General features: G+C 34.9%; 1 protein-coding gene across 1 annotated transcript in view; it reads right to left on the minus strand.

Moving 5' to 3' along the window:
• LRRIQ3 (leucine rich repeats and IQ motif containing 3) overlaps positions 1–17,109 on the minus strand; it is a 194,614-nt gene that overhangs the window by 136,661 nt on the left and 40,844 nt on the right. Inside the window, exon 4 of the mRNA XM_034643783.1 lies at positions 12,326–12,459. Within this exon, the coding sequence (XP_034499674.1) occupies positions 12,326–12,459 (134 nt within the window). The remainder of the gene's footprint in view (positions 1–12,325; positions 12,460–17,109) is intronic.

Here is a 17,109-nt window from a genome sequence, read left to right on the forward strand (position 1 = left end):
AATGCTCTTATTTACAGCATCACTTATGCCTCCACTTATAGAGGTTCTTAGCATCTTTAATTCCCACTAATTCCTGGGTTCTGCAGTATGATTCAGCCTTACTCTTGGGATCCTATCAGGATAGGCTATATAGCAGAGGTTGGCAAACTTTTTCTCAAAAAGTCAGATAGTGAATATTTTAGGTTCCTAAGCACTATGATCTCTTTCACAACTACTTGGCTCTATCATTGTAGTACCAAAGGATGATAGCCAACACATAAAAGGAATGGGTGTGACTGTGCTCCAATAAAACTTATTTACAAAAACAGGTAATAATCTTGCAGACCATAGTTTGAAGATCTCTAAGCTAAAGGTTTCTAAGGTCTGCAAAATTATTACAGACCCACCTGTTTTCTAGTTTTCAAAATTTTGTTGCTCTCTTTCTCTTTGCCTTTCCCTTATCGTCTATGGTTCTAAGTCTTCTTGATATCAGGTTAGTGGGATTTTGAGAATGAGTAGAGGAAAATTGAGGTGCCAACATAATATAACTTTTTGAAGTATGGGTTATTGAAGAAAAATTCCCAGAATTTTCATTAGAAATACACTGTAGATACAGATCAATTAGGAAAGAACTGACATCTTTACTACATTGATTCATCCAATACTATATAAATGATATATCCTTATATTTATTTTGATCTTGTTCTGTCAGTAATGTTTGGTAGTTCTCTTTTTAGAGGTAATTCATATCTGTCCTTACATGTATCCTTAGTATGTGATATAAGATAGCCTTGAAAGAAAAAAAAAAAAAGGATAGCCATGGAAGTATAGTGCTCACATCTCCTTGAAGAGAATGCACTATGGGGAGCACAACTGACTGACAGCCCAAGGTTCCACTTCATTGGTTCTACTAACATATTTTCTCCAAGGCTATCCCAGTCAATGCCTGAGAACATCAGGGTATTGTAATAGTACTGGCCAACTTCTACCTTATACAGGATTCCTCTGTTTACCTTCTGTTCAGGGATTCCCCACTGGTCTGGCTTAGATTTTTTTCAGAGTTGCGTTGCTGAATTGCTTCCTACCCAGCCCATTCTCTCTCTCCCTTCCCACATGTCAGGTTCATATCTATTCCTATCTATTCCTACTCCTTTCAAGATATTTCTCCAAATAAATTTCTTGTACATATCTTGTTTTTGTGTCTGCCTCTTGAAGAACAAACAAACGGTGGCTTTTTATACTATTATAAATGCTATCTTTAATTTCATTTGCAAATTTTTTATTGTGTTTATATAAGCACAATTGGATTCTGTATTATGACTTTACTAGCATGCACATTCACAAACATGCCATCTGTAGGAAATTGAAATTTTATTTGTTCCTTCCTAATCTTTTTTTTTTTAAAGAATTTATTTATTTATTCGACAGAGATAGAGACAGCCAGTGAGAGAAGGAACACAAGCAGGGGGAGTGGGAGAGGAAGAAGCAGGCTCACAGCGGAGGAGCCTGATGTGGGGCTCGATCGCATAACGCTGGGATCACGCCCTNTTAGCGGAGGAGCCTGATGTGGGGCTCGATCGCATAACGCTGGGATCACGCCCTAGCCGAAGGCAGACGCATAACCGCTGTGCCACCCAGGCGCCCCTCCTTCCTAATCTTTTAACTTCCCTTTTTTGTCACTTTGTTTCATCATTACATGTTAAATGAAAAACACGTCCATCACCACAATGTTAAATGAAAATGCTAACAGCTGACATCCTTTTTTGTTTCTGATCTCAGGGGGAATAATTCCAATATTTCACTATTAAGTGCTAATAAATGTGTTAAAAGATACTTATTATTAGATTAAGGAAGTGTCCTTCTAACCTTAAATGAGGTTGAATTCAATTAACTGATTCTTGTGCAAACATTCAGTAGATTTGTATACAGGCAGTCTTCACTTTACAAGGTACTGTGTAAATGAAACCTTATGTATACCAGAGCTATAGCCTCACTTTATACAATTCTATCATAGATTATTTTATATTGCTCAGTAATAAATTCTGCAAACTTAGTGGCAGATCTGGGCTCCTTTCTGGATGCCTAGGGGAAAAAATCTACTTCTAAGCTCATTTAGGTAGTTGGTGAAACCCAATTTCTTACATAGGACTGAAGTCACTATTTTCTTGCTGGTTATTGGTGAAGGGTCATTCCTAGCTAATAAAGGTCACTTCCAGGTCCTTTGCATGTTATCTCTGTGTTCAAACCAGCAATAGTGCATCAAATCTTTTTTGTGCTTCAACTTTCTCTGATATCCTGTTCCACTACCAGCCAGAGAAAACTCTGTTTCTAAAGTGCTCATTTGATTAGGTTAGACCCACTTATTAAAGCCAACTGATTAGTAAGTAACCTTAAGGATATCTGTAAAATACCTTTTGACAGATAATATAACATAATCATAGGAGTAACACCAAGGAGCAAATCTTGGAATTCTGACTATCACAAGTGAGATGAGATCAAATGAGATCAAATCTGTTACCTTGAAACCTTGCAAAATAATTTGTTCAAATAAGGTTATTTGTTCAAAATATGTAAAAATTTCAGTTAACCTGATACTGGGCAAAGTGAGGAATGCTTGAGGTGTTCCACCATATTCTGTTAATGTGATTAATTTTCTAATGATAAACTAATTTTGTATTCTAAGAGTAAACCTATGTTGGCTATAGAATCTTATACTCTATATATCACTAGATATGATTTTCTAATATTTTATTTAAGATTTTTACATGTATATTCAAAGGATGGCCTACCGTTATCTTTTTTGTAATGCCCTTGTCAGGTTTTGGTATTAATGCTAAACTGACCTCTCAAAATAAAATGGAAAGTATTGTCTCTTACTCTCTGGAAAACTTGCATAAGATGGTATATAATATTCTTCAAATGTACACAGTAATTCACCAGTAAAGTTATCTAGAACTAAAGACTCTTTGGGGCAGGGATTTTAATCATGTATTCAATTCCTTTAAAGTATATAGGACTATTCACCATTTTTATTTCTTCTTGTGTCAATGTGAAAATTATATTTCATTAAGAAATGTGTCTACGTCATCCAAATTATTTTGCATAAAGTTGTTCACTGTATTCTTTTTAATGTCTGTAGGCCTGTAGCAATGTCTTCTTTTTCATTTTTATCATCAAATTAACAGAAAGAAAGAAAGAAAGAAAGAAAGAAAGAAAGAAAGAAAGAAAGAAAGAAAGAAAAAGAGGAAGGGGAAGGGAGGGGAGAGTAAGTAAGGGGAGAAAAGGAAAAGAAAAATTACATGACTCTAATCAATAGATACAGAAAAAACATTTAACAAAATTCAACACCTATTCATGATAAAATTTCACAGAAAGCTAGGACTAAAGGAGAACTCCCTCAATTTGATAAATAATATCTACCAAAAATCTTTATAGCTAACATCATACTTAAAAGTACAAAACTAGAAGTGTTCCCACTAAGATGAGGTCCAAGACAAGGATGTCCTCTCAGCACTTCTTTTCAACATTTGTACTGGAAGTTCCAGCTAATGCAATAGGATAAGAAAAGGAAATTGAAGGTATACAGATTGAGGAAGAAGGAAAAAAATTGCCTTTATTTCCAAATGATGGCCTATGTAGAAAATCTCAAAGCACTGACAAAACAAACAAAACAAAAACACCCTTCTGACACTAACAAGAAATTATAGCAAGTTTGAAAGATACAAGGTTAATGCACAAAACTCATTCACCTTCTGATTTACCAACAATGAAAAAGTAAAACAAAATACCATACATTAGCACCCATGAAAATGAAATATTTTGGTTCAAATCTAACAAATACGTACAAGATCTATTTGAGGAAAACTACATACAATCTTCTGATGAACAAACTCAAAGAAGAATTAAATAAATGAGAGATTTAATGTTTCATAGACAGGAAAATTCACTATTGTCAAGATTTCAGTTCATCCTAACTTATCTATAGAATCAATGCAAACTCAATCAAAATCCCAGAAGATTATTTTGTGGGTAATTACAAATTGATTTTAAAGTTTCCATTGACAGGCAAAAAACTCAGACTCAGTAACACAATATTGAAGAACAAAATTAAAGGACCAACACTACACAACTTTAAAATTACTATAAAGCTACAGTAATCAAGACAGGGTGGTATTAGCAAAAGAATAGATAAATAGATCAATGGAACAGAATAGAAAGCTCAGGAATAGACATAGATAAATATAGTCAACTAATCTTTGACAAAGGAGCAAAGGCAATAAAATGGAACAAAGATAGCCATTTCAAGAAATTATGCTGGAACATCCATTTGCAAAACATAAATAAATGAATCTAGTACAAACCTTATTACTTCTTTCAGGAAAATAACTCAAAATGGATCTATGACCTAAATATAAAATGTAAAACTATAAAAGTCTCACAAGATAGAACACTGGAGAAAACCTAGATGACCTTGGGTACAGCAATGCCTTTTTAGCTACAACACCAAAACACAATCCATGAAAGAACAAACTGATAAGCTTGATTTCCTTAAAATTAAAAAATTCTGCTCTGCAAAAGACAAAGACAAGAGAATGACAAGCTATAGACTAGGATAAACTATTGCAAAAGACATACCTGATAAAGGACAGTTTTCCAAAATTAACAAAGAATTCTTAAAATTCAACAATAAGAAAACAATATAGTTTTAAAAAGGGCCAGATAACTTAAGAGACACTTAACCAAAGAAGGTATATAGATGGAAAATAAACATGAAAAAATGTTCCACATCATACACAAATCAGTAAAATGCAAATTAACATAACAAGAAGATACCACTACACATCTATTAGAGTAGCCAAAATCTGTAACAATGATAACACCAAATGATGGTGAAGAAGTGAGGCACCAGAAATCCTCATTCATTGCTGGTGGGTATTCAAAATGGTACAGCCACTTTGGAAAACAGTTTGGCAGTTTCTTATAAAACTAAACAAACTCCTACTATACAATCCTGCAATCAAGCTCCTTGGTATTTATCCAAAGGTGTTGCAAACTTAGGTCCACACAAAAACCTGGACACGGATGTTTATAGCAGCTTTATTCATAGTTGTCAAAATTGGAAGTAACCAAGATGTTCTCCAGAAGGGGAATGGATAAAGAAACAGGTACATCCAGACAATGGAATATTATTCAGCTCTAAAAACAAATGAGTTTATCAAGTAATGAAAATATATGGAGAAACCTTAAATGCATGTCACTAGTGATAGAAGTCAATCTGAAATGTCTACATACTGTATGATTGCAACTATAGATATTTTGCTAGAGGTAAAACTATGGAGACAATGAAAAAATCAGTGGTTGCCAGAGGTTAGAGATGGGAAGAGGCATAAATAGGCAGAGTACAAAGGATTTACAGAGGCAGAGAAAATGTACTATATAAATCAATAATGATGACACATGCAATTATATATGTGTCCAACCCATAGAATACATAACACCAAGAGGTGTATTATAATGTAAACTATAGATTTTGGGTAATCACTATCTGTCAATTTAGTAAATTCATCAATTTTAACAAAAGTACCACTCTGGTGGGGAATGTTTGTAATGGGAGAGGCTATAAATGGGTAGAGGCTGGGAGTATATTAGGAAACTCTATACCTACTATTTAATATAGTAAAGAGAAGGGCCATATGCACCCCAATGTTCATAGCAGCATTGTCCACAATAGCTAAATCGTGGAAGGAGCCGAGATGCCCTTCAACAGATGACTGGATTAAGAAGCTGTGGTCCATATATACAATGGAATATTACTCAGCTATCAGAACGAATTCTCAACATTTGCTGCAACATGGATGGCACTGGAGGAGATAATGCTAAGTGAAATAAGTCAAGCAGAGAAAGGCAATTATCATATGATTTCTCTCATCTATGGAACATAGGAACTAGGATGATCGGTAGGGGAAGAAAGGGATAAAGAAAGGGGGGGGTAATCAGAAGAGGGAATGAAACATGAGAGTCTATGGATTATGAGAAACAAACTGAGGGCCTCGGAGGGGAGGGGGATGGGGGAATGGGATTGACCGGTGATGGGTAGTAAGGAGGCCACATATTGCATGGTGCACTGGGTGTTATACGCAACTAATGAATCATCGAACTTTACATCGGAAACCGGGGATGTACTGTATGGTGACTAACATAATATAATAAAAAATCATTAAAAAAATAATAAAGTTTATCCAGACCAAAAAAAAAAGTGAAGGTATGGAAAGCATTTGTCATGCAAATGGATGTGAAAAGAAAGCTGGGGTGGCAATATTTACATCAGACAAAATAAACCATAAAACAAAGACTGTAAGAAAAGACAAAGAAGGATACTACATAATCATAAAGGAAACAATCCAACAAGAAGATATAACAATTGTAAATATTTATGCCCCCAACATGGGAGCACCCAAATACATAAAGCAGCTAATAACGAACATAAAGGAAGTAATCAATAATACAATAATATTAAGAGGACTTTAACACTCTACTTACATCAACGGATAGATCATCCAAACAGAAAATCAACAAGGAAATAGTAGCTTTGAATGACACATTGGACCAGATGAATCTAACAGATACATTCAGAATATTCTATCCTAAAATAGGAGAATACAGTCTTTTCTAGTGCACTTGGAACATTTTCCAGAATAAATCAAATGTTTTGCTACAAAACAAGTCTCAACAAATTCAAAAAAACTGAAGTCATACCATGTACCTTTTTCTGACCACAACACTATGCAACTATAACTCAACCACAAGAAGAAATCTGGAAAGAACACAAATAGATGGCGGTTAAATAAAATGCTACTGAACAATGAATGGGTCAACCAAGTAATCAAAGATGAAATAAAAAATACATGGTAACAACTAAAAGTGAAAACAAATAGATCCAAAACCTTTGGGATGCAGTAACGGCTGTTCTAAGACAGTTTATAGCAACACAGACTTACCTCAAAAGGAAAAAAAACTCAAATAAATAACTTAATTTTACACCTAAAGGAGCTAGAGAAAAAACCAAACCAACACCCAGAAACACAAAGGACTGTAAGAGAACATTATGAAAAAGTATGTGACAACAAATTGGACAATCTTCAAGAAATGGATAAATTCCTAGAATCTCGTAACTTCCCAAAACTAAATCAAGAAGAAATAGAAAATTTGAACAGATGATTGCCAGCAATGAAATTGAATCAGTAATTTAAAAACTCACAGCAACAAAAGTCTAAGACCAGATGGCTTCACAGGTGAATTCCACCAAACATGTAAAGAAGAGTTAATACCTATTCTTCACAAACTATCCCAAAAAACAGAAGTGGAAGAAAAACTTCCAATTTATTCTATGAGGCTACCATTACCTTGATACCAAAACCAGACAAAAACACCACAAAAAAGAGAACTACAGGTTGATATCTCTGAATTGAAAAAAAGTATTCACACCATCACGTTGGATTTATTTCTGGGATGCAGGAGTGGTTCAATATTTGCAAATCAGTCAATGTAATAAATCACATCAACAAGAGAAAGGATAAAAAACATATTTCAACAGATGCAGACAAAGCATTTGACAACATACAACATCCATCCATGATAAAAAAAAAAAAAACCCTCAACAAAGCAGGTTTAGAGGGACTATACCTCAACATAATAAATGCCATAAAAGAAAACCCCATGGCTAACATCATACTGAATGGTGAGAAACTGACAGATTTCCTCCTAAGATCAGGAACAAAGTAAGGACGGCACTCTTACCACTTTTATTCAACATAGTACTGGAAGCCCTAGACACAGCAATCAAATAAGAAAAATAAATAAAAGCCATCCCAATTGGTAAGAAAGAGGTAAAACTTTCACTATTCACAGATGACATGAGACTATATATAGAGAACCCTAAAGACCACCAAAAACTAGATCAAAGACTACTAGAACTGATGAATAAATTCAGTAAGGTCACAGGATGCAAAACCAATATACAGAAATCCACTGCATTCTATACACTAATAATGCAGTATAGAATGAGAAATTAAGAAAACAATCCCATTTACAACTGCACCAAAAATAATAATATATCCAGCAATAAACTTAAGGACATAAAAGACCAGTACCCTGAAAACTATAAAGCACTGATGAAAGAAATTGAAGATGACACAAACAAATGGAAAGATAATCCATACTCATGGATTGGGGAAACAAATATTGTTAAAATGTCCACACTACCCAAAACAATTTACAGATTTAATGTAATCCCTATCAAAATGCCAACAGCATTTTTCACAGAACTAAAACCAGCAACCCTAAAATTTGTATGGAACCACAGGAGACCTCAAATAGGCAGAGCAATCTTGAAAAAGAAGAACAACACTGGAGGAATCACAATCTCAGGTTTCAAGATATACTACAAAGTTGTACTAACCAAAACTATAGTGCTGACACAGAAATAGACACAGAGATCAATGGAAAATAAACCCACAATTATATGGTCAATTAATTTTCAGCAAAGCAGTAAAGGATATGCAATGGGAAAAAGACAGTCTCTTCAACAAATGGTGTTAGGAAAACTGGACAGTTATGTGTCAAAGAATGAAACTACCACTTTTTTACACCAGACACAAAAATAAACTAAAAACTAAAGACCTAAATGTGAGACCTGCAACAACAAAAATCTTAGAAAAGAGCATAGGCAGCAATATCTCTAACATTGGCCATAGCAACATTTTTCTCAATCTGTCTCCTGAGGCAAAGGAAACAAAAGCAAAAATAAACTGTTCAGACTTCATCAAAATAAAAATCTTCTACACGGCAAAGGAAACCATCAATAAAACAAAAGATAATCTGCTGAATGGGAGAAGATACTTGCAAGTGACATATCCAGTAAAGGTTCACTATCCAAAATATATAAAGTAGAAAACTCAACACCCAAAAACCAAATAATTCAATTAAAAATGGACAGAAGATATGAACAGACATTTCTCCAAAGAAGACATACAGAGGGCAGACACATGAAAAGATGCTCAACATTACTCATCATCAGGGAAATGCAAATCAAAACTACAATGAAATATCACCTAAACCTGTCAGAATGGCTAAAATCAGGGGCACGTGGGTGGCTCAGCTGTTAAGCGTCTGCCTTCGGCCCAAGTCATGATCCCAGCATTCTAGGACTGAGCCCCTCATTGGGCTCCCTGCTCGGTGGGAAGGCTGCTTCTCCCTCTCCCACTCCCCCTGTTTGTGTTCCCTCTCTCACTGCCTCTCTCTCTGTCAAATAGATAAAGAATAAAAATATTAAAAAAATTAAAAAAGAGAATGGCTAAAATCAAAAACACGAGAAACAAGTGTTGGTGAAGATATGGAGAAAAAAGAACCCTCGTGCACTGTTGGTAGGAACGCAAACTAGTACAGCTACTGTGGAAAACAGCTTGGAGCTTGCTCAAAAAATTAAAATTAGAATTACCATGTGATCCAGTAATTGCACTACTGGGTTTTTACGCAAAGAGTATGAAAACACTAATCTGAAAAGATATATGCACTACAGGTATGTTTACTACAGCAGTGTTTACATTAGCCAAATTATGAAAGCAACCCAAGTGTCTATTGATAAATGAATGGATAAAGTAAAAGTGGTGTGTGTATACACACCACACACACACAGTGTTACTCAGCCATAAAAAAGAATGAAATCTTGCCATCTACATACACAACGTGGATAGATCTAGAGGGCATAATGCTAAGGGAAACAAGTGAGTCAGACAAAGACAAATACCATATGATTTCACTGGTATGTAGAATTTAGGAAACAAAGAAAAAAAGAGACAAATCAAGAAACAGACTCTTAACTACAGAGAAGAAACTGACAGTTACCAGAGGGGAGTTGAGGGGATGGGTGAAATAAGTGAAGGGGATTAAGAGTACACTTATGATAAACACTGAGTAATTTGTATAATGGTTGAAGCACTGTATTGTGCACCTGAAACTGACTTAACACCGTTATGTTAAATTATACTGAAACTAATTTTTTTAAAAAAATTAAAAAGTGTACCTCTCTTGCACTGTTTCATCGATATTAGAAGTACCATTACTTTAAAAGATAATAGCATTAATCATAACAGTTTTCTAAATTTAGGCAGTCTATGATATTTCAACTCTGTATATAAAATTTCAAGCTGTTTATGTGAACAGTTTTCAAGCATGGTGCAAAGTATCTGGGTGTGGGGAGATATTTCTCATGGCTGGAAATAGACATATGAGAGGACTAATCATTTGTACTTTTAGGCTGGGGGAATCATAGGCACTTGCAGAGCAGCTTTGTGTGTTGTCCAGTTCCTTTCTGTTTTCGCTTTCCCATAGATGAATCCAGACATACTTTTCTGATTCTAGCTTCCACAATCTATTTATATATTTATCAACTGAGCAAACTATGTTTTGAGCACCTAACATATGTCAAGCACTCTGTTATATACTAGAGATAGAGAATGTACAATACATCTGGAGATAGAGATAATTATACACACAACTGTAATATAGCACGTTAGGTGCTCATGATAATGACAGTGTAGGGGCAAATATCCCAGCCATTTGCCCTAAACAAAATGGGAACGACTGGAGGATTTTAAGATGTTGAATGAAATTAGATGAATATTTTTGAAAGATTACTATGAGTATGCTGTTGCAAATATAATTAGAAGGGAATAAGAATCAAAAAAAGGAAAGAAAAGAATATGTATCTCATGGAGTCAAATAATGCAGAAAGCACAAGTTATAACAACAATAACGGTGATATTTAAAATATAGCAGCTAATAAGAATTTCTATGCTTTATATTCATGATTTTAATTCCCACAAGCAAAGAGTGAAATAAGTCCTGCTTTTAGCCCCTGCTTTCTACCATTCAACATATGAGGAAAGTAATGGGCCTAATTGGACAGCATTTTAAAGAGAAAAATAATTCGCATCAGTCTGCCTTGAGCCACTGTGCTCTATTATTATTACTGATGTCTCTTTTCACAAAGCTCATTCAAATTCTGTCCACTCATGCTAAATTTTCAGAAATTATTTCCATGCATAAGGTTGTTTCATGTTACATGAATATTAGAGGAAATCTTGATTCTAAGAGAGAAAAACTCAATCAGGGGCATAAACTAAAGACAAGTCCCTTTAATTAGATGTTTATTTCATGTAAAATGCATACTAAATTTAAATGGAACATACGAAATAGATATAATATTTTAAATAAACATGCACCTGTCTGTAACTGTCTGAACTTTCCCACATCTTTTATTCCAAATCATTTTATGTGCCCTAACTTGTGAGTCCACTCTCTCTTGCACTTTGACTTTGGTTTGAAAAGCATATGGGACCTCTTCCTTGGAAGTTGCAGGTACTGTATTACGTTGAGTTTTGCTACTTGTCCCTCATACTTATTTCTCTTTATCAGGGCTATTGCAATCTGTGATTTAGCACATCCAGACCAATGGAGGAGAATATTTTCTTAGCCTAACCACAGAATGTTGAGTATCATTTCAGTGAAACTTCCTGATCTTGCTTTCTCATTGCCCAACTTTAGATTTAATCCTACCTAATCTCATTTCTGTCTTCTGAACTCTGCCATTTAGCAGTAGAGAGTAACTATATGAGAATATTTATTTTTTTCGTATGTTTGATGTTTGGCAAAACTAATATAAATAAATTGATGGCAGAGTATCCTACCTTATCTCCCCAATTACAATGTTGAGAGATTCTTGCAAGAAAAGTTTTCCTCTATTTGCAAATGCCAGCCATTGGAAAGGGATACAGGAAACAGAGAGAGGAAAAGACAACTAACCAAAGGATATGTAGATTGATGTGGTTGCAGATATTCCAGCAAAATTATCTTCACATCCCCCCAAAATATGTAATCTTCACATATTTCATGATTTGTATTCCTATTATATCCCAATATATAGTACACAGTTTATATTTCTATTAAATCTCATTATATGAGAGAAATTCAATGTTTTCACTGATATTTTTAAGTTTAATAACAGAAAACTATCTGCATTAAACAATGATTAATAAGAACGTTATTGATTAGCTATTTATATGGTGAATTTAAAATAAAAAATAAAAGTATCAGTTTAGATTATGCTAAATATTATAATATTGCCATAGAGTATGTGGTATTTTCCTTAAAACTAGTTCAAATAGTCTATAAAATACCATTTAGATAGAGAATACAAAAATGTATATTATTGCAAAATTGCCTTTTTATCACTGATTTTCTTATTATCTTATTTTAATATTCAAATAGTAAAGAAAAGAAAACATACCTTATGTTTTTCCGAACTAAAAAACCACGTATCCATCTCTGAACAATCAAAACCGGTGAATTATGAGCCAGAATTTCATTAATTTTTGAAATAATGTGTTTAATATCATTAAGCTCATCATCATAGGTCGATCCCTGTATAAAGAAAATACATTTAATATTTATATTTCATGAAAGTATTTCCAAGGGACATTTTAAAATTGCTAGTCTAATAATATAAACTATTAAAATGTTCACAAGTGTCTTGTAGGCATAATAGTTAAATAATAAATACATTTTCATATCTATTTCATTAGATCATAATATCAAGAATTAGTAGCGCAAAATAATTTCAATTTTCTACACAAAATGCAAGACCCCTGATGATAAATTTCTTCATTCTAGATTCTTTTCCCAATCTGATACTATAAATACAAAATTTTGACCATAATCATGTTGATCTTTAAACGGTGGTGGCATGAATAGGTATCCAATGAAACTAATAGTATTCTGTGGTTTCCTATAGGAAACTGACATATGTTGGAATCACAGAATACTTCACAATAGTTCAAAATTTTGTTGCAGCTTAACTAGAATGTTGGACACTTTTATTATGACACAGCTCACTCCTCTGGAGAGAAATATTCTATAGTGCCTTTAAAGAAATTATCTCTAAGATCTCGGTTCCTGCAAAATTTTAGATTTGGGATCATAGATTCCCTACATCCCACTGATCATTTGGCTAGAAATAAAGCTACTTTACTTATGTTTTGCATGTAAGGATTATACATTAAAAACCTAAATCGTATATTGTTTGCAAGGCACCTACCCTGAAAATTACCAACTCCATCACTTCATGTCCCCTTTTCTGCCTATACACTCAATCAGCTATGTACTGCCAGGGAAAAAAAAATCACAAAGCCTTGCAAATTAGTGCTATTTTATATTTATATTTACAAACATTCATTGCTAATTAGCAAATGCTTTACTTGGTCCTGGCTTGCTTCCATTTCCAACAGGAGCTATTGCAAGTGTTCAGTACTGTTCTCAATACTCTTTAAGCCTTTTCCCTAGCACTCCCTAAACATCTCTTCACAGAGGAAACAGGGCCATCAAGTCTGAATTCCATTAACTAACTCTCCTCCATTATTACCTAAATTTAACTATATTCCCATTTAATTATATTCCTATCTATTCTGAGTAGAAATGCCTTCTATTCAATCTCAAAACAAGAAATACATCCCTTCCTGTCCAAGATAGGCACTCCATTGCTTTTAAGTCCCATCTCTCTCTGTTTCACTATTATCTTCTACTGTCACTTCCCATCTTTAAAATGCACCCATATAAACAACCACACTTATCCCAACCCTCCATCCTTTGCATTTAAATTTCATTAAGAGCCCAAATTCTTGAGATAAAATTTCATATTTGCTGTCCCTACCTTCTCCTTTTCTGTATCTCAATTCACTGGATTTTACCCCTACCAACGTATTTGATACTTTTACATTGGATATTCCTCCTTCAAATACTTTCCTTGGCTTCCGTAAACCACTCCTCCTAGTTTTCCTGTAACTCCTGTTTATTTCTGGTCTTTTTATTTTTTTTTTATTTTTTTTTTTTTAAAGATTTTATTCATTCGACAGAGATAGAGACAGCCAGCGAGGGAACACAAGCAGGGGAGTGGGAGAGGAAGAAGCAGGCTCATAGCAGAGGAGCCTGACGTGGGGCTCGATCCCATAACGCCAGGATCACGCCCTGAGCCGAAGGCAGACGCTCAACCGCTGTGCCACCCAGGCGCCCCAATCTGGTCTTTTTAAATACCTAGCCACACCCTGCCTGATGTCACATTGAAAGGATTTTCTCTACCTGTCTCTTCTCAACCTGAACACACTGTCCAGGTCATTGTACCTAATTCACAGCTTCAATACTTACCTATGTGCTGATGATTCCCAGATTTCTGTCTTTAGGCCTGAACTCTCTATTGAGCTAAAGAACAGTACGATCAAACCAATAGCCAGTTAAATTCAGCTTTCCCAAACATGAATCTTCCTTCTCAAACTGCTTTCTCATATGCTCTTAATAAATGGTACTAGTGCCCATACTCAGAAATCCTGGAACCACCCTAAGCTCTCTTTTTTCTTATGCTTCTTTATACCCAAATGTTTCTAGATCCTATATATTCAATATCTCAATATCTGTCTGACTTCTCCCTTTTCTTCTAATTTCAGCCATTGCTTTATTGCATATCTTTATCACTTCCTTAGCTTGCTAAAAATGTCCTGATATCTGATATAATCCCCATTCCCCCACTCCCTTTGAATCATAATATGCACTATTGCTAGAGTGAACTTTCTACAATTCAAATCTGATCATATGGCATTCCTGCTTAATATATTTCATGGGCACATCACTGAAAGATCAGTTACACATTTCTTGATTTGGAACACAAAATTCTTGATCTAGGCCCTTTCTACCTCAATCTCATCTCCCTTCACCCTACATAAGCTACTTTCCTCAATGGCAATATCCAACCACTTATACCCATGAAAACTGTCTGATAATCACACCTCAATGCTTTTTACAGATACCATTCCAGTTTCTTGACTGCCTTTCTCAATTACTTATCTCACTATCTTAGTCTTTTGGAGATTCAGTTCTTTCCTCCAAGAAGCCTTTCTTGACATTGATCTGAGTTCAATATCCTTCTATAATATTATCCTTTGCAGCACTCATTTGTCATATTTGACAATCTTGAGTTTTACCTGAGCCCTGTGATCCTAGAAAACGGGAAAGGTTAAGCAATCTCCTCACCCCTTTGTTTCAGAAAATGGTATATTCCAAAGAAACACCCTTCCTCCATATTACTTAAATAATACCCATTGGTGCCCTTCTAGTTTACCTATGACAAAGACCTGCTATAGACTCTCTAAATTCCCATTTGCCTTTTAACGATTAAACTGCTTTGTCCCCACTGATCAGTCGGAACAAATGCTTGTTAATCAAACTTTGGTTAAGATCCTCTCCTTCCCCTAGGCCCCTGAACTTTGGCCCACCTGCAGCCTGAGCTATCACATAACCCTCTTTTAATGGCCCCTCCTGAGATAGGCAACTCTCAAGATAAAACATTCCCTGATCTATGGTCAGATCATGTCACTCCCCTTCATCCCACTTACCCATATCAGTTCTTTCCAGTCTTAATTACTCTTCCCAAGAAAAGAAAAAAACCTTTTTTGACTAACCTTAATGATGTTTGAAGATTGCTGATCAATTAGAGCATTCCCCCTACTGCAACAGCAATAATCCTTTTGAACAAAGTCTCTCCTAAGTCTTCATTGGTCTTTTATTTGACAAGTTTATGCTATGACACAATTATTGGTCTATCCTTCCCATTTGCAACATAAATTCACTAAGTTTAACACAGCTTTCTTTATCCTGTATCTCTAGACTAAGTAAACTACTGGTTTGTAACTGGTATTCAATTATTAGTTGACTAGTAAATCACTAAGCAATGGTAACTTATCGTGATATTTGGTCTCCAAGTTTGATTTGACATTGTCAACCTATTTTTGTAATTCAACTCGTACTTGGCTGCAGTAACATCATATTCCTAATTTTTCTACCTTTGAAATTTTTATTTCTCAGTCTGTTTTGCTGGTTCCTTTTCATCTTCAAACTATTTAAATATTGGTGTAAATTAGGCTTGCTTTCTTTTTCATCTCTGCTAATTCTCCTCAAATGATCATCTTCTTTGCTAAATCTTACTATCTCATATATGCGGTTATCCACATAGATATATCTCCTATTAGGAATTACCTCTTAAAATACAAATCTATGAAATAAAATTCCAATTCTATTTCTCTACTTACATGTCAAAAACTGAAATAACTGAAGTGCCTGGGTGGCATAATCAGTTAAGCATCCAACTCTTGGTTTCAGCTCAGGTCATGATCTCAGGGTTGTGAGATCGAGCTCAGCAGTCTGGCTCTACGCTCAGTGCAGGGTCAGCTTGAGGCTCTCATCTCCCTCTGCCCCTCCCCTTCATGCTCTTTCTAAAATAAATAAGTAAATCTTATTTTTAAAAAAAGGGGGAGGGCACCTGGGTGGCTCAGTCCATTGAACCTCTGACTCTTGGTTTTGGCTCAAGTCTTGATCTCAGCGTTGAAATCCAGTCCCGCATTGGCTCTGCACTCAGCGTGGTCTCCTCGAGATTCTCTCTCTCCCTTTCCCTCTGCCCTTTCCCCTGCTCGCACTCTCAAAATAAACAAATGAAATCTTAAAAAAAAAAAAACTGAAATAATTATCACCCATTTGAAAATATCCCCAATCCATACCTCATACTGCATTACATACGTAGTCACTTACACTATTCTTCATCTTGTCATCTAAGAAATAAATCCACATTCCTTTCCCCCTTCCCTTTACCATCCAATAGATTCACTGATTTCTATCAAATAAATATCTCTTCAATCTGTTCCCTATAAACTATACCCTCTACCAATTTACAAATTGGTAGGGCCCACCCCTCACTAATTTCTTTATATTCAATTTCCCTCTACTTCAAAATTACAGAATATATGATAGTTTTTCTAGTACGAAAATTGGATCATGCTAAAATGTTAAATATTTCCCCAAGATCTTAAAAGATAAAGCCTTGTCTCCCTAGTATTACACATAATATCCTTTGCCATAATAATCTTATTTTTGTCTCCAGTATCATTTGACATGCCCAACCACGTATTCTAAACTATAACACTAAATTACTTCTTGTCAGTTGATTGTGCCAAGCTCTAGCCCTACCTCTGTGCC

Source organism: Ailuropoda melanoleuca, chromosome 2, assembly GCF_002007445.2.
Source record: "Ailuropoda melanoleuca isolate Jingjing chromosome 2, ASM200744v2, whole genome shotgun sequence".
Taxonomy (NCBI): Eukaryota; Metazoa; Chordata; class Mammalia; order Carnivora; family Ursidae; genus Ailuropoda; species Ailuropoda melanoleuca.